Source organism: Punica granatum, chromosome 3, assembly GCF_007655135.1.
Source record: "Punica granatum isolate Tunisia-2019 chromosome 3, ASM765513v2, whole genome shotgun sequence".
Classification (NCBI taxonomy): domain Eukaryota; kingdom Viridiplantae; phylum Streptophyta; class Magnoliopsida; order Myrtales; family Lythraceae; genus Punica; species Punica granatum.
In genome coordinates, this window is record NC_045129.1 from 10,131,766 (window position 1) to 10,150,888 (window position 19,123).

At 41.0% G+C, this 19,123-nt stretch overlaps 1 protein-coding gene and 1 pseudogene across 1 annotated transcript; both read right to left on the reverse strand.

Moving 5' to 3' along the window:
- Positions 1-529: 529 nt before the first annotated feature.
- Positions 530-11,679, reverse strand: LOC116199518 (ABC transporter D family member 1). Its single transcript, XM_031529885.1, has 26 exons — positions 11,204-11,679; positions 10,737-10,861; positions 9,975-10,254; positions 9,132-9,356; positions 8,836-9,033; positions 8,302-8,756; positions 7,796-7,934; positions 7,645-7,723; positions 6,358-6,596; positions 5,964-6,268; positions 5,565-5,676; positions 5,329-5,487; positions 4,605-4,704; positions 4,418-4,526; positions 3,601-3,691; positions 3,389-3,513; positions 3,137-3,286; positions 2,937-3,009; positions 2,632-2,812; positions 2,375-2,533; positions 2,094-2,243; positions 1,775-2,008; positions 1,471-1,634; positions 1,283-1,335; positions 1,077-1,155; positions 530-972 (listed from the first exon to the last, which is right to left on the reverse strand). The coding sequence occupies exons 2-26, from the start codon at positions 10,796-10,798 to the stop codon at positions 871-873; spliced, it is 4,023 nt and encodes a 1,340-aa protein (XP_031385745.1). The 5' UTR covers positions 10,799-10,861; positions 11,204-11,679; the 3' UTR covers positions 530-870.
- Positions 11,680-15,501: 3,822 nt separating this feature from the next.
- Positions 15,502-18,301, reverse strand: LOC116198505 (annotated as a pseudogene).
- Positions 18,302-19,123: the final 822 nt, after the last annotated feature.

Sequence of the window (19,123 nt, forward strand, 5' to 3'; positions counted from 1 at the left end):
TGCTTTCCCATTTTCTTACTCTTGTTTTTTTTCCCCCTCGATTTGCAACAGAAGCTTGAAGCGTCGTCTTCTTTCTTTTTCATGATGTGATTAGCAGCTTAAGCGTCTTCTTCTTTGGTTTCATGATGTGATTGATCCTTAACCATCGGGCACCATTTGAGATGAAACCCAAAACTTGTTTCATGATGTGATTGATCCTTAACCATCGGGCACCATTTAAGATGAAACCCAAAACTTGTTTCTTGACGACTCAAGTTTGAGCTGTATCCGCTACCAATCGCTAAAGCATTATCATTGACTCGAAGTTTCTCCTTCTAGTTTCCCCCTTTTCTACGCATATAAATGCATTTGAGTACCACCCTCCTGATAGGCAATGGGGGTCTGTCCAGCGAAAACATATATCAAACCCGAGGACAGTCAATACCTCTTATAGATGTGGATAGGAAAAAGAAAGCGCCCCATACGAAAATGAATAGCAGATGATGGGGGGCATGTGACATTCGATGTTCAATTTTTACCACTTAATTTATTGATGGAGAATTGAACAATATATTATAATCATAATAATAAAGAATAATTTTATGAACATATTCTTACAGTATAAAATGAGAAACTAATCTCAATCTTCTTTTTGCTTCGAAAGATAATGAGAACTAATCTCAAATAAGCATAAGAACTGCACAAGAATGATTTTCTGCTGCCCGATGAACCAAAAAAAAAAAAAAAAAAAAAAAAAGAGGGGAAGAAAAATTTAGTATGTTTGCCTATGCTGATGGTTTCGACTTATTAAACAACCCCGAACCACAGCTTTCCATCTCCGGTTTTCCCTATTTTGGGAGGTAGGAGATAACCCGAGTATTATTTATACTATTAATCACTGTCAGCCTCCTGCTTGATGAGACGCAGCTCCCAGTTACCCTCACCATCGATAAGCCGCAATTCCAGGGAGTGGAACGGTATGAGAGCAGGACGCTGAGAAAGAAAATGCAGCAAGAACACATAATCATCACACAGGATTTGCAAGTTCATGCATGATAAAGAGGAGTTCAGTTACAGTACTATGTGTTTGGACTTACCTGCGAGGAAGTAACTACTGTGATGCCCATATCAGCTGCTAGCCGGTAAAGGTGCTCTTCAACATCAACGCTTGTGGCACTGCCAATAGATAAAAGAGCGAAAAAGACTGAATTAGAAAAGAACAGACTAGACAAAACACACACACTTTAGAGGACAATATAACTTGCAAGTAAAATGACCAGATCAATGTTCAATGTTCACGTACTTGGTGCACTCATCGAGAATTCCAAATTGAGGCTTGTGGAAGAAAAGACGTGCCTTGGACCAGGGGAAAAAGAAAAGGATTGTTGTGTCAGAAAGTGAAGGCATATACCCATAAATGGTGAAGAAATGTTAAACCAGGGATTGGTGTTCTTAACGGTGTCATAGGTGGACTGGTCCTACTACACTCACCATTCCTAGCCTCTGCTGCTCTCCGAGGGACAGAACATCTTCCCAGTTTTGATTTGTGTCCCAATCTCCTCCCTCCCTTTCCAAAAGATAGTTCAATCGAACGTTTTCTAGAATTGTCTTCAATCTCGTTTCTAGCAAGCTCGTTGTCTCAGATGTTTCTTGGCCTGAAATTTTACACAAGAACGTGATTTGCAAAATATAAAGTAGACAACTTGTATTTCTTTGGTCCAAATTGTCAAAAGGTTCATCAATTTATAAGAGGTATCTGCAAAAACTAAAGCCTTTTGACATTAACATTTCTTACCATCTCTTTGGAACTTTGCTACCCGAAGCTCTGCTTCCTCGCGAGAAAGTGGATATATAATTTGATCCCGTAAAGTTCCCAAGCATGTGTATGGCCGTTGCGGGACGTAGAATATGCCACAGCTGGGTCTTGCTTCATTTATTGATTGGGACGGTTTAGCAAGCTTTCCATTTACTATGGGCCAAAGGCCTCTAAGCACTCTGAAAACTGAGCTCTTCCCACTCCCATTGGGCCCTAAAAGGAGATCAAACTCATTAAGAAGAGATGTGCTAGTCATTATGAGCTCGGCCACATGAAAGAACAAAAATTTCTAGCTAACCAGTCACGAGTAAGCTCTTCCCAGGTTCTATGTCACATGTTAATTTTCGTGCCAACAATTTCTGTGACGGGGTGATAATGTCGACCTTCGAGAATGAAATGGCATCTTCAGAGTGAAGATGACCCTTCTTAGAAGGCAAACCAGACTCCCCTGTTGACCCATGAAGAGGATAAATAGAAGATCAACCACAAAGAAAACAAAGAACAAACCAACCAATCGCATTAATTGCAGATATCATAAATTACTAATCTTTTGGGAAGTATAGCAAAGAGGTAGATCACCAGATTGAGCAGCATCAAGAAGCTCTTCAAGCTCGAAGATACGATTAATTCCACCAGATAGCTCAAGGAATTTCCGGTGCAGCTCAAGAATGTCACCAAAAGCCAAGAAGCTCTGAGACACGACAGATGCAAGGAAACGCAAAGCGTGCGCCAGCTCACCTGAAAAATACCAGAAACAATGTTAGAGATAACAAAGAAAGGCGCCACAACATGATTGTGCCTCTCTCCATTCTTCTGAAGAGAATGACAAAACCGACCTTGAGTAGATATCAAGGCTCTGTCTCCCTTGTGTTCCATAGCATACAACAAGCTCAGACCCCAAGTCACGTTATGAGGAAGTTGCTTTGTAATGAAATCGTCGAGGATCCCAAACAGCCATTTTTTCTTCAATAACAGAAGGGAGTGGTCTAGAAGCTCCCCGAATCTAGACTCAACCATCTACACGATAGAGAAGTGGCAAACATCAGAGTAAATCATCCACAAGAACAAGTGCAAAGTGCAACCTCAGCGGCTAATCAAAACTTAGAAAGGGTGCATCCAAGGAGAAGAGGATGTAGCTTACCGCTTTTTCTCGAGCACCACCACCAAAGAAAGCTACTGATTCAGCATGAGAACGCAGCCTTTCGTGCATGAACCTGATTGATGTATATAGCCCGACTTTAAAGGTTAATTTCTAAATTGTGTTGCTCCACAGGTTAATGTTTTAAAACCTGCAGCTAACATGAGTGGTGATATTATGTAAAACCAAAAAGATGTTATTACCTAAAGGTTCCTTCCAACTGTTGTTCTTGACTCACTAGATCCCCAAAGTCAGGTGTAGCTGTCCTTAAGAATCCAAGGCCAAGTAACATATAGGCATACAAGATAGCGACACCCCTCTGACCCGTCAAGAGCTTCATTCGCCATGTGAACCTTCAGAGAATGCAGAATAGTTAAGGGCCAACGAGGAAATGAGAAGCTCCTCACAAGCCCCTTGAGGTTCTACTATTAATGAAAGCTTCATAGGAGACTCACCATATAATGTCGACTGATGGTTTCACCATACCAGTGACTAATCCCGACAAGTCTGTGGTCAACTTTTCGAGATCGTGAGTTAATCTTTGGTCCGCATCAATGTTCTTGTTTGACATGTTGAAGACCTACAAAAGATTTGCAAATATAGAATCACACAATAAATAAAACATGCCACAAGAAATTTTACAATGAAAAGAAACCTGACCAACTACCTTGTAAAATGCATTATTTCTCAAGTAATTCTTCAGTAAATGCTGAGTCAAGCGTATCCTCCACCCAAGAGCCAGCCTTGCTGTTAAGTGCCTAAAAAGAAAAGGGAGTATACTATAACAACAGAACGATGATCTCAAACATTAATCGATACAAGAATTGCAAGTTGAGTAACTACAGCTATTCTGACTGGACAAAGACTCTCTTATCAATTCCAAGCAGGGGTCTCCACAGGACCTCAAAATCACGAACCAACTAATATAACTATTTTTTGTTGCAAGTCAGAAACTGCAATTGAATGATGGAGAATATCAAAGAAAAATCACTAACTGTGAGAAGCTTATTATAATTGACATGTTGATTCAGTTTATTTGAGCATCACTAATATTTTCTCACATTTCTGAATTTTTAGACCTTCATCAATGAAACTAATTTCTTAATTGGAACTTCCTAAGGATTCCTTCTTTCTGCAGATGAGTCAAAAGTGTTCATTCAGTCTCAAATACATAATCCAATCAACTCCAAGTCATAAATCCTATATTGATAACTGGATTATTTCGAAACATTTTGAGTGCGCATGAAATCTGCAATCAACATAATGTGTATACAATCTGACAGAAATACAATGGGGAAAATTAGAATAAAAAATTCTTCCAAAACAAAAGGATTGCAGCTGGAGCCTCTTAATTGGGACTAGCGGAAATAATATAATTATGGGCACTCGACATACATGAATATCACCTAAAATTTCTACAAGAGACAAGAAAGGACCCCCGATTATAATATTCCTTCAGACCTCCACAAGAAATAATATATCACCTCAAAGAAGGCGCAACAAAAGAATTTGCAGCACTTTGCAGAACGCTGACTCCAATTAGCCTAACAAATGATGCCTTGTCCTGCTCTAGAACGAACTTTACAGTGGTTCCTGAAAAGGATTATAGGCTTCAGAACAGATCCTTCCCCACAACTAATTCTAAAAAGGAGGCAAGTAAGAGCAGTGTACCATTCAATGAGGCAATACGATCCGAGATCCATGTTCTCGAGAGAACAAGAAAGGCAACAGTAGCAAGTTGTGCCCCTTGTTTGTCAAGCAATGTTGGAACCTGCAAATTAGGGACCAGTGCAACAAACTCACTATATAATATGCAAAATTTTATCCCGCAGCTTGAGATAGAACTAAGTTCATAGGAGAAGCAGGTCACCCACGAGCTTGCAGTAACAATCTTTTTGTAAAAAGATAAATTTTATCTACTAAAAGCCCTAAGAGTGGCTCCTGGTACAATAGATCAGTGACGAACCCTACTGCACAGGTGGGACAAGTAGTTTCAGATGAAAAAATCATGACAGGAAACATGACTTCGCAGCTGATTTGTGACCTACCCAATTCAATTTCATTTTTTTTTTAGGTTAATAGTAACATATCCCAAACTCTCCGATTGTAGGTACAAGCCACTCGGATTGCTTCTTTGACCAATCAGTAACTACTTTTGGATCGAAGTTAACTTACTTCTGATTGGCACTTAAATAAATATTTTCGAAAGTACAATGGTAAAATAAGTAACTACTTCTATTCAATATCTCTAGGCATGTGATGAACCTAGTGAACAGTTTATTCTCCACAAACATTCCATATTGTACATTATGCTCATTAGTTAGCCCTGTCCTTTATATCGTTTCAACCATCATGACATAAAGGAATCACATGAAATTAGAACAACTAAACTTACCAAGATCCTCAACAAGGCAGCAACTCTCAAAGGCAACACCCTTGGAGTGCTCTGCAGTTGTGGGACTAGAGGCAATGGACCTTTGTTATCCACAGAAGGAGATTTCCCTAGCACTTCAGAGATGTACGATTGCACCTTGTTATTTGAGAATGCAGAATCCTGCATGAAGCCAGCAATGTACTGTCAAGAACACACAAGAAACCTGACCATTCTCAAACTAATAATAGTATTCATGCCTTTTTCGTGTTTGCAAATGCGCGCTGGACAACCATGGCATCTGTCTGGCGCTCTGTGTCAGAAAGCCTCATCCTGTTGACCCCAGCTTCGGTGAGGCCTGCAGAATCCTCCCTGTAGTTTCTCATTCTTGTCAGCATCATGAAAAAGTATAAAATATACAAGAAGACAAGAATGTTGTGAAAGACAGAAATCCCAACGGGTTGACTACTTCCAGTTGCCCTGGCCTAAGATTCACCGAGAGGCTACCAGCCAGGCAAGTCCGGGCTTCACGAGAGGCCCAAAATTTCCAGGTGCCACAAAGCTGAAGGGCATTCGTAGTCCACATGATGGCTCCAAATGGAGTCCCTTGTCAACAGGAAAAACACTATAACATCAAATTGACTCGATTGAAAGATAACCTCTTATAGTGCACGCTATAACCTCCTTCACCGTCCAAGGACAAGACCACATCGTGGAACGCAACCAGTGCCGGCCGATGAGATATTGTTATGCATGATGTTCCCATGGCACGGACTTTGGCGCAAAATCTTTCCTCCATATCAGTCGTGACAGCACTCGTGCATTCGTCAAGGATTGCAAACTTAGGCTTGTGGTAGAATAATCGAGCCATCCCTAGCCTCTGCTGCTCCCCTAGAGATAGTTCATTACCCCAATTTATCTCTTTCTCAGGTGGGTACCGGTCAAGGAGGTACTCCAGATCAACCTAAAAGAAAACATTTTCCAATTAAAGTCATGTAAAGACCAGCAGGCACTCATGGATCTTAAAAAGGAATTAGGTTGAAAGCACCTTACATTTTTCAGCAGTTCCACCATTCCACTATGTGTGAGTGGTTCAACTTCCTGGTCCGCCGTAAGAGGATAAATCAGTTGATCCCTAAGTGTGCCCACAGCAGTATACGGTCTTTGAGGCACATAGAATATCTCTTTGTTGAGGTCAGAACCAACTCCAGGTTTTGCAATATGGCCGGAGACAAGTGGCCAAAGACCCCCAAGAACTCGGAAAAGTGAACTTTTCCCACTACCATTGGGACCTTCATTAAAAATAGTAGATGTCAGAATCACAGGTATACTTGGAATTTAAGAGAAACTGTCGTGGTGATTGATTTAGAATAACAGTAGTATCCACAGAGCATCACGCAATAGCTGAACTGTACTGCTTTCCAACATGCACATCAATGGCAAGAGATTATAAATTGATCAACAAAACTATAAAGCAGGCTTACCGACAAGGAAGAACAAACCGATTCACCCCCTTCTCAGTATAAATTGAGCTTGCTATGTCAACCAACTTTTGATGATAACACGAACTATTTATGATACATATACTACTGCTTTAAATAGCAGTCAAATCCTTGGTGGCACAATTTCCCTTTTACTTTTCTTTTGGGATAAACCCAAGAAGAAAAACCTCTCTTTTGCCCAATAAAAAGAAGTATGCAATATGGAGCACTATCATATGTTCTGGACTACATGGAAGGAAAGAAACAGAAGGGCTTCTGATGGAACTGAATCAGTAGATGTTGGCTTTATCGAGAACTTTTTGTATAATTAAAGCATAAATTAGATACAACAATGTTTTTAGACATGATTCTAATTGAGGTTCACGACGCTTCTCACTTCTATATGTTGTTTTCCGCTTTGCATGTGTAAAGAGGGTTCACAGCCCTTTGCGCCCACTTTCAGCGAGATAATCAAGATATAAGCCTTTACCATTTAGAAGAGAAAAAGAAACCAGTGTCATAAGAAACATCACTTCCCAAATTAAAATTGAGATTGCCAAATAAATAAACCAAAACATGAGAGTAATGTCCCCATCCATAAAATGAGGCTACCCAACAAGCTGCTAACGGGAATTTTTCTCAACCTCATACAAGATATGAAGGTCAGCTCAAATTTCAGTTCTGGATGAGATTAATAACACAAGAAGTGGTGTCTTACTGAACCCATTACAGATTACTATACTCCACATGTACGGACCAGTTCAATCTTTGAAGAAAAAGATAGGTAAAAACAAACGAGTGAAATTGTCGTATAGGAGGACAAGAGACCCCAACTAAAAACTTCAGAGGCAAGAACTACCTGTGATCAGCAAATTTGAACCTGATTTGACTCTAAGTGTCAAATCCTCCACCAAAACATTACCAGTGGGTGTAACAACCTGGAAAACGAAGCCAATATGAGAATAAGGCAAACAGGACACCAAATATTAAAACCTATCTAGTTTTGTCACCTTTACTCCAGAAAATTCAATGTGATTAGCCTCGGTGAAGCAATTCTTATTTCCACTTCCTCGCAGAGAATTTCTATCATTAACAGCACTTAGCTCCCTTGATATTAGCATCAACTCATGAATGCGGTCAGCATAACCACTGTGAACAGAAACAGCTGGTCAGATGCAACAAGAAAAGCGACACATTCATGCATACACAAAACAAGATCATCCACAGGATTCCCACTAGTATCACTCAACTTAATACAAAAATTCAAATTTTTAACTAATACTGCAAACTGTCCAGAAATTACTATCCCACATTGGACAATATAAAATCTGAACAGAAGAACAAAGACAATTCCTGCCAATTTATCTCTTACTCTAATTATATTTCCAACTTTTGCCTCTTCTAATTAATGGATTACGATTTATGAACATCCAATGTCAACAAAAAATAACTCAAGCTGATGAAAATCATCATTGACTAAATCTTATTCTTGAAAACTGCCAGCAGTGACCGATACCTGAGACGATTAAGTTTCCTTGAACTTATAGAAAGTGTTCCGAGTGATTGAAACAGTGAGATGATGACACTTGTATGATATCTCAGATTGCTCAACATCTCAGCTCGTCCTAAAGTCGAAGTATCAGGTCTAAGGTTACCCGCAAAGAAGGGTTCAATAATCAACACGACCGCCACTGTAGCACCGAGATACTTTAGCAAGAAGTCCTGAATCATCCCAAACCACCAATGATCATGAAGGACAACTCTCATGTGTTTAACAAGTGACTTAAACTTCTGCTGAATGTGAGAAGCTTCTCTCGTTTCTCCCCCATAAAATGCTATACTTTCTGCATGAGTTCGCAACCGCGAATGAAGCTGCCTATACTCCCCTTCCAGCTGTTGCTCTTTTGACATTAATTTCCCAAAAGCAGGAGAGAAGTTTCTAATCATAGCTCCTGCTCCCAATACATAAGCCTGAAACACAATGTGGATGACTCGTGAAGCTATTTGGACCATACTATAACACATAGAAGATACGGAAATAGAGAATTACCAGGATCCAGAACACGTATTTTGGGCTTGCGTAAGAACACAGGCGCCAGGTGTAAAGAAGGCCATCAGCTACTGCTGTCAAATCATCTTGTACGAGTTCACTTAATTCAGAACAAAACCTTGGCACATCACTCGCAATTCGTTGCTCGGGATTAGATATCCGACCATCAACATGTGATATTTTGTAGTACGCCATATTCTGGAAGAAATTCAATAATGGCATAGGATTAAAATAGGGAAAGAACATTAATGGATATTTTATTGCATTAATTGAAGTTGAAATGAAAATATGAGTACCTCAAAATAATGGGTGTGGATAAGCTTGGTCAGTATCTTTCTAAACCGCAGACTCAGAGTACCTGTTATGTACTTTGATGTGGAATGCACAGTCGAAAGAAGGAAGCACAACAGGATATTCTCGGAAATTAGCCGAAAAAATAATGGTACTCGACGAAGAAATGCAGCACGAAATAAGAAACCTTGCACTTTTGCTAATCTATTGCTCAAGGTGGTCCGTAGAACCTGTAAATAAACAAAAAAAATAGGAATGTCATCAACTTAGAAACTACAGATACAAGGCCACTTATCTGCAAATGTCTCCCATCTTTCCCGAACAGGCAGCCGCATACAACAAACTGCAACTACTGTATATCAAATAAATATACAATAAAGTGGAAACCACACCAGCTGCCTTCGTATTAAATCCAATTTACAAATAAGTCTTGCTTTGATATCAACATTCTCATCACTTATCAAAAGAAAGAAAATTCCCATTAAAATTCCTGTAGAAAAATATATATTATTGTTGGAATACATTTACTGCAAAGTATAAAAATTATGAGAGCATTGTGATTAGAAGAAAGAGGAAAGCAAAGTTAAATTCCGAACGCAAATGCCATGTAATTGCAACTATTCAGTATTATAAGGATTTTGTTGTGGTTTCCAAAACATATTCCTAACACTAACTGGTGATTTACATTGTAGAAGAAAAGTGAATTAGCCAGTTTAGAAGCAACATGAACAAAAACTGTTAATGAGCAACGATCAGGTGAGGCCCAGGGGGATGTGGGGTGGGGGGTTGGGGGGAGGGGAATTCTCAAAAGGGCATACTTCAGATACTGGAAGAAAATGGTAGCTTACCACTGTGGCCACCAGAGCTAAAAGGTCCCTTGCACCCATCTGGCCCATCTTTGATAGAAGAATGGCTGTAAGGACCTTAAGTGACTTCAGTCCACCTTTCTTCTTAGCGTTTCTCTTTCTACTGGTGTGATCTTTACCAACCCTCTCCAGTTTTCCATTCTCATCGTTAATTCCATTGTAATGATTTACAGAATCAGCAGTTCTACTACTAAAACGAGATTGCATATATGCGGCAGTCCCACCAGCAACTAGGATACCAGTTGCAAGTAGAAGAGTTTTCCTGTAACAGGATAATGTTATTTAGAATCCTTGTCCATTAGAGGCAACGCAGAAGATGCATCATAGTAAAAACAGTAATATAGCAAAAAAGCGCAGCGCCAATTGAAGGGGCTAAAGTATTTGAAACAAAAACTTGGTAGCAGAATGTACAAAGGCAGAGGGATATCCCACATCATAATTGACTAACTTCAATGAATAGCAGAAAACAGATAACCTAGAAAAGACTAAAGCCAGTCCACGTCCATGGAAAGTGAGTGACGGATTAACAACAGATTTTACCACGTCAAGGAATTGATATGACAAATGTCACATTGTAATTACAAAGGATGTTAAAATCCCAAAAAGGCTGGTCAGTTGCTTTTTGCACAGCTTCATAGAGGAATGCAAGAACTAAGATGGGCAACATGTAAAGGTCATTAGCGAGAATGGCACACTAGTATTCTGATCCATAAGTTAATTCTCAGCAGCTTTGATTCATATTACCTTCTTGAAGCCAGAAGGCTACGACCATGCTCGGTCAACTGCAGTAACTGAAGAGAAGGCATGGCTTCGACAAGGGTCACCTGCTCGCCCCAATGTCAGCGACCACAGCAGCTTGCCCTTTAATCCTATCAGACAAAATCAAAGCAACCCCGTGAACAAAATACTTCTCTCCAGCACGAATTCGATAACAAACTACGAGATACCCCAGAGTCCAAATCTAATCAAACTACAAGAGCCAGGAAAGGAATTTCAACTGAAAGATAGCTTCTTGGTTAAGGTTACAATCAATATAGCTATCTACATGGGCCAGCTGAAAGATCGAAAATTTGCACATCCACGGCTAAAAACTACTCCCGCGGAGTCCATATAGCGTGGGAACAAATCAGGCGCGAACTCCGTTACGACTCGGATAGATCATCAATCAAAGAAACCAGTCTACGCAAACTCAATTAGAGACGTGGACGAACCTCCGACCGCGCCCGACACGTCAGCCGTGCTCCGCCACGTGCAGCCGCCGGGAGTCACGCATTCCCGCGGAGAACCGAGTACCCTTCTAAGCCCCGAATCCAAGAACGAACAGCCCCGAGAGGATACACCGCTCAGAGATAGACTCTGAGAGAGAGAGAGAGAGAGAGCAGTGTTTTGAAGAGTGGGTTTTCTCGGTAAGCGTGACGCGATGACGGGAGAAGGGAGGGGAGAGAGAGAAGGGTAGCTGATAGCTGATGATATTATGATTTTATGGAGGGATGATGACATAAATCGGCATACTACGGAAGTCGGATTGGATTTTGTCAGGCAGCGGCACCTCTCTGACGGTAGAATCCAATTACAGTCGGAAGAACCCCCCGCCGATGCGGATTTCCGGTCACCGCCGACCGACAAGGTACAGTGTCAAGTGACTCAAGTCTATGCACCGCCCAGATTATCATGGATTCAACCGTTTGACTATAGAATGTCTTGACACCTAATAAGGATGGATCCAAACCATATGGACAATGAAGAGCATCTCTTCACCTGACTTTTTTCGGATTAGCAAAAGTCCCCCTAAATTGTTGGTTTGATGAAATCTGCCCCTAAAGTTTGGTTTTCTTTGGCCTTTTTTTTGAGTTTTCGTGTGGGTCTGCGCAAGCTTCGTCTTTGACTATTACTTCCTACCTTCTCTTTTAAATTTTTCAAATGTCACTTACCTACTAACCGAAAAAAAAAAAAATACTTGAACTATAATGGTTATGAACTATACGGGTAAGGAAGGCATCAAAGACTTATGAGGTTTTTTCGTTCAGAATTAATTTTTAAGTTCTTAAATTTTAATTGCTTATTAAGTAGATGGCCAAGTGATTAAGATAAAATTGCTTGAAGTGATTTTATAGGGAAAAGTATAATTTCGGTCCTTTACTTTTAGATACTTTTCTATTTTATTTATTTTTCTTTTTTTTTTTTAACCTTTACCTTGTGAAACTTTTCGCTTTTGTTCCTCCCATACTAACACAGTTAAATTATGCTAAGTTAGAGTCGCATTAGCTGCACCCATTCCACATCATCAACATTAGAAGGGGGAAAAAGTCAATAAATCATAAATAATTGGCTTCTTCCTTTGCGAGGGTTTAAAAAAATGAAAAAAAAAATACGGTAGAATAAGGAAGGCTAGTAGCCACGGAATATAAGAAATAAGAACTAAGAAGTAGTACAAATATGGGGTATGGAGGTCCCAACTACATCGCCAAGAAGAAATGTCTTGAGCCCGACAGGTGGGGAGGAGAAGAAGTGATAGCCAAGCGGAAGGAGGAGAGCTCGGTTCGCCAACCAATCCGCAGTTGCTGTTTGAGAAGGTCCGAGAGAAGGGCCCAAGATGAACCCACAAACAACCGATGAGTCTAGCTAGAGGATCACCTTTCAGTAACCCAGTGACCAGACATGCTGCAAGCCCCTTAAGACGCCCCATAACTCAGCTACAATAGCTGTGGACCACCCAATGCACTGAGCAAAACTCAACAACCAGTGGCCATGATCGTCCCTAACCTCTCCACCAGCTGCAGCCAGTCCAGGATTGCAAGGGGCACCACCATCTGATCCATCTCCAAGTTACTCCTCGTTAGTGAGTAGCTCATAGCTAGTCAAGGAACGGAGAAAAGAGGTTGCAGTTCTAAGGATAACCAAGCTCTCATTACACGGTCTAGAGAAGTTCTACTCAAAGACACCCTTATTCCGCCATGACCATAGCAGCCAGCAACCCACCCCAAAAACGCTAGCCCAGCAGGACAGGACAGACAAGGAACACTCCCGAGGTTAATAACAAGCCAATCAGTTAGGGAGAGGGAAAAGGAGTGTCGAAAAACCTGGGAGACTATGGAGAGCAACATTACGCGTGTATCTCTGCAATCTCAAAGAACATACAGTGATTATAAATATTACAGGGAAATGTTTGTGATCGAGATGGATGGCCGTTTATGCTTTACTCACGCTTCTAAAATATCCACATCGATTCAGATTTGGGTCTTGGAGGACCCCAAGAATTGGTTGTGGTTCGAAAGCTTCAATGTGGACCTTGAATGGATCACGTGGTGGTTTCCTTTCCATGAAATTATTCCTTTCTATTGTTATTTACAGCCGCTCACCATACAGAAGCGTGAGTTGATCCTCGCATGGCAGACGATGGGGATAATTAAGTATCACCTGCAGCATCGTAGGGTCGTTAAAATTGGAGAGAAAGAAACTGAATGACAATATTTCTTACGAGTGATAAAATTTCACAGAATCCTAACCAATATGTAAAAAGAGTTGGGCAATTTATAAGGTGATCAAACTGTAAAGAGAGAGAGAGAGCTGTCGATGAAGTAACGAGAAAAATATTGTTCAAAGAAGAACCATCCGTCGGCTTGTTTATTTTAAATCATGCAATGGTCAATACAGTAAATCATAAATATACTTCCGCGTGCCCATTATGCCTGGAGTAAGCTCATGACATTTTGACGAGGCACGTTCTTGAATTTTTGCATAGTTCAATCTGTCTTTTCTTCTTTAGAATTCTTGGTCTCTGCGATCTTACTGGATAGCAATCATGTTAAAATCTAATCAATAAGATTAAACTCCCTCTCTATATATATATTGGATGGATTCTACTAGACCAAGACGAGTTCGATATGCAATTTCAGAATTCAGCGATTCATCTTTTCCTTCGTCTTAGTTTGAGCTTGTGTTGTGTGTACATTAACATCCTAAAAGCGATGAGTGTAACATTTATGATGTCGGCTCTGTGATGCAGCCCAAGGCACTGTTACTCTACCTCGTCTCTTCTCTTCTTCTTCCCTCATTTTAAAGTTTCCCGCGTTTTCCATCTTCGGCTATTTATTTAAGGCTTCTACTTGCTATTTTCGGATTTTGTATGATTTACCCTTTGTGAGATTCGTTTTTCGCTATTTCAAGTTCTCTTTGCGAATTTATAACCCACGCAAGACAAATACCAATTGCACCATCAACATATTATACCGTATTTTGTGTTGATCAAGTTTGAGCTTCACCTGATTGATCCCTACTCGAAGGCTTTGCTCGTTTTACTTCTACACTTGCTACTCTTTGTGGATTATTGTATCTCGGGTTGTTACGTTAGGTCTAATTAATATTAATATTATTTTCTATTTCAAAGGTTTTTTTTTCAGGTTTTAAGACTTTCAGGTTCATTACATCATGTTAATTAATATATATTCTTTTTTTTTCATAATCTTAAATTTCAACCGGATTTATACGGACTTTGTCCATCTCCAATTCAAAAATTTAAACTACTAAGTTATGGTACCTAAGCTCTATAGTATAGATTTTTTTTCCCTAGATACGGTCTCAAGCCGAATATATGGAGATAATATATTCTTTTTTTACCAGAGTAGAGATAATTAATTTGAACCTCTATTAACAAAGATAAGATCCATTGATATGAAACAAATTAAAATCTACACCCCATCTTTTCTCTCTGTTTTTTTTTTCGGCTTCCATCTTTTCCCTTTTAAAATATAACAACATTAAGAACCAAAACGCCAATTCGGCTTATTTTTTCATACAATCAGAGTTAATTAATTTTTTTTTAGTAAATTACTTAAATTTTTAGTAAATTATTGACAGAGAAAGTAAGTTGCACAAATTTTAAAACACATTTTACATGAGCAAATATTGGGGTGAATATTACTCATTCACTTGGATGTGTAACACCCAATTAAGATATCTGAAAGTGGGAAGCTGGTCCCACAATTGGCGTACAGATTCTCCATTACAAGCATTTTGATTGGTTATTATTCATCCAAAGTGAATGAGTAATATTTAGTTGATTACGCATATTTCGAAGTGAATATTCAAAATTTGAAATAAAAGGTCACAAATTTGAAACAACTTTACTTAATTTTTTTTAGTAAAATACTTTACTTTTTTACTCACATATTTAGTAATTTACTTGATAGTATGTTGTAACCAATTTTATTGATTGCACCACAAAAATTCCCAGACTTCACCGTCTGCAAAAGTATGTATTATCGCCAAGGATGATTGTTACTTGTATCTCAGAGGCGCCACTCTAGTTTAATTATGTTAAGGTGGGGTGTCACATTTGGATTATTTAGTAATACAATAAATTATATTTGGCGTCGTGCTAGATATTGCTAGAGGAAGTTTGAACAAGCGATATCATTTCGCATCCGAGGCAGTCAGGATCATTTTGTAATTAATGAGTAGTTTAAATATTTTTAGGGAAAATAATTTTTCCACCGAATATCTCGCGTCGTGAACGGCCGAATGTGAGGGGTGAATTAATTGCGATTGCCTTTGTTAAAAAATACAAGCTCTGCAATTGTCTCACATTTCGGCAGCTCTCATATTGTTATCATGTGTTTCGTCAAACGAGAGAAGAGTCCTCCAAGATGTTATGCTGTTACTTGTGTCATGTTATGTTGTTTCGGAAATGATCAGCCAAGCACGCCGAAGGATCAAAAGGAAGTTTAGAAATCTCGTCATCGTCTATTTTACTCTCCCATGTTTGTGAAAGTCAGCTGACGATGGGTAAGAAGGGCTTTCTCGTCGTTCTCACGATCAAATTCGAGGCTTTCCTCCTCTCCATAGTCTACCATGCTCCTCCCCTCCCCGTTGAGCCCACCGGATTCCACAATCTTGAGGTCATAGTACCCATCTCCAAAGCACGGGGCATTGCTACCCGTCTGTCCCAACTCCGACTCTCTCAATGCTTCCATTCTCGCCCGGTCCCGGTCTCTCGGGTATGTGCAGTAGAGAAACGAGTAGATAATGCAGCATAATGTGAACGGAATACCGGTTGCTGTGTAAAGTGCCTTAGCAAGCGATGCAGCATTCTCTCGGTCTGTTTCGATCTCTACTGTGCCCGATGATCTTGTAGGCATGGGTTTGTAGCCGTACACATGCTGAGCTAGCATCCCGACCACCGGAGGAGCAAACGATGCGAGTATGGTCTCAAAAGATCGGTCAAGGGCATAAATGCTTGTCCTAGACTTCTCTGGGACTATTTCTGCAAATATCGGACTGAGAAAAGTGTTTATATTTGCCAATTTGTTCTTAAATTTGCCTCATGTCACCGATTAGTAGCTCTTATATACACTGAAGTGAAGCTAAAAGCAAAAACATCCAAGTTTCAGAGCTTACTTGTTCGTGGCTGGACCGTTCCAGGAAAAGCAAAATCCCATGATGAACAACACAAGACCATGTGAGAATGCCGTGGAGGGATCGTCAGGCAAAGCCAGCAGCAAAATCGCAGCTAAAGGAATGGCTGAACCCGAGCTTATCTGTGACAGAACTATCCTCCCTGAGTTTGGAAACTGTTTAGCTAGTACATCCCCCATTCTTCCGCCAAACAAGCCCCCGAGTGAATCTGCTACGATGAAGATGGTCATCAAGAAGGCAGTCTTCTTGTGGGAGAAGCCGATGAGTTCTAACCACATAGTAGCAAAGGATAGAGCTGACCAAGGGAATGTTCTCGAGATGCCCTGCGCCACTAATATCTGGAAAGTCGGGATTCTGATGACAGACGTGGCTTCCTTAATCAGGTCCTTTATGTCAGACGAGAAAGACTTATCTGAGCTCTGGTCTTTCGAAGAAGCGATGCGATCACCAGGAAAGTGAGGATCCCTTGCAAAGAGCCGAACCAATACACCGACCACAACGCTTATCAGTCCCACCAAGTGGAAGGAGACTCTCCACCCGGGAATGCCCATGAAGGTTGTGGAGGCTATCAAGACAGAGAAGAGGTTGCCCAAGATGGAGCCGATGTTTCCAGTCAGTTGAAGCCACCCAAATGCCATCCCCCGGTTGCTCTCATCAGTTGAGTCCGCAATGAGGGACTGAATAGCTGGGGTCACTATGGCAAGCCCGATCCCGTTCAAACCTCTCGAAATCGCCACCTGAGAGAAAAGGGAGATCAGAAGCGCATCAACCTTTATGCATATACCGCAAATAATTTCCAGTGAGAGGTATCATCTTGGTTCGCTCTTTCAGGCATCCGGTTGGAAGAATAACATCATTTTATATCATTAACAGATGAGCAAGAAGCAAATGACCCCATCCCACCGACCCGCCATACACATGTACATTTCCAAGTTCGAGATCTAGAGCACGAAGCAAATCATGGTATGCCTCAACATATGACCTGACGGTTTGTTTGAAAGCTTAAACGCCAATACAGGTACATCAATCAAATCAACTGGAACATTCCATAATGATTTCTCCATAGAGTAGTATAATCAATGAATATCGGATTAGGACATTTAACAGGAAAGTTTGTTACAGGCTGTCCTGTATCAGTTATAAACTGAGATTCAAGAAACCACTTACTAGAGCACCAGCTAGAGCACTTCATTACTTCAAACCCGAGCTGTTGGAGAACCCACGATGCCATTATTTTAACTTCAGATTGGCACCATCTATTGCAGTCAACCGTTTTTCGAAACATAAGCAATTGAATCTGATTATCAATTTCATTGTTTATCAAGATCTGCCGAAAACAAATACAAACCAATCCATAAATCAACAGATCAGCTGAGGTCCACATAACTCTGTATCGCCAAGGCACACAAAATAAATAAATAAAAATCCAATCATTCAAGCAACCAACATGGCCTTGGGCATCCATTGATTGGGTTTCAGATCAAGAGAGGAGAGGAGAGTAGAGGGAGAGACCTGAAGGAAGGTGGAGGAGAAGGCGACGAGGATGGTAGCGCCGGCCCAGAGGAAGGCACCGAGCGCGATGATGAGAGCCCGGTTGTGGCGCACCGCGAGGTAAGCCGCGAGTGGGTAGCACGAGCACTGGACGATGGAGCGGAACAGAGTCAGCGAGCCCACCCGGGCCGGGTCGGCGTGCAGGGCGGCGCCCACCTCCTTGTAGACTCCCGGGAGCAGGACTCGTCGGCCCTCTCCATGATGCCGGCGAGGTTGACCAGGATCAAGGTCAGCGTCTCTGGACTGACGGAACGGCGGAAGACTTTCATGGCTCCAGCAATGGAGGAGGAGTTCGGTCCTTCCTCTGTTTCACTTTCAGGCCCCTGTTGTCTGTTTTTCTTCAAGATGGAAACGTCGAGGAAGGGCGTTGACTACTTCGGTCATACTCCCGGAGCAGATAACATAAGAAAGTAGAATGAGCGTGGCTGTTGGGGCCCACGCTTGGTTATACGGGCTACCTTCCATGCGCCGGGTGGGTGCACCCAACCCTGTCGTCCCGGTAGATTCGTGTTAGGGAACCTGGAGGAGGGAAAGGCGGAAATAAAAAAATTGAATAGAACAGTAATCCCCTGCTCCGAGTCTACGAATTCCGATGTATCCCCACTCTCTATGGTTTGATTACGGGATAAAATAAGGGTTGTAGTGAATCCCACCAGTAACAGAGAAACTAATGGAGCAATACTCAGGGAAGGAACGATGGGCATGCACTGTATTCAATCAGCAACTCTTAAGGGAGAATTGCAATCCTCACAGCATAACATTCAGGAAAAAAGGAGATGAGAATTCAGAAGGAGATGAGAAATACAGAGAGAAGACTGAGAAGATGAGAGGAGGAATATCACTTAACAGATTGGCTACCCTTTCCTTGGTTCACCCCCTTATTATAACAGCTCACTCCCTGCCCACATATGCCAACACACACTTTTGTAACTAACTCGGGCCCCAAACAAAATCATCAAATCTTCGAGAAGGAATCCTCTGATGTGAGCTCCTTCTCTTTGCATCGCCACCATGATCCATGTTGGCACCTGCTCCTTCATTCACAACAATACCCCCATCCCGAAATTGAACCTTGCCCTCAAGGTTCCAATCAGGAAAGTTCTGCAATATGGAGGACTTATCTTCCCAGGTAGCAGCCTCATCATCTAGGTCTTCCCATTTGATCA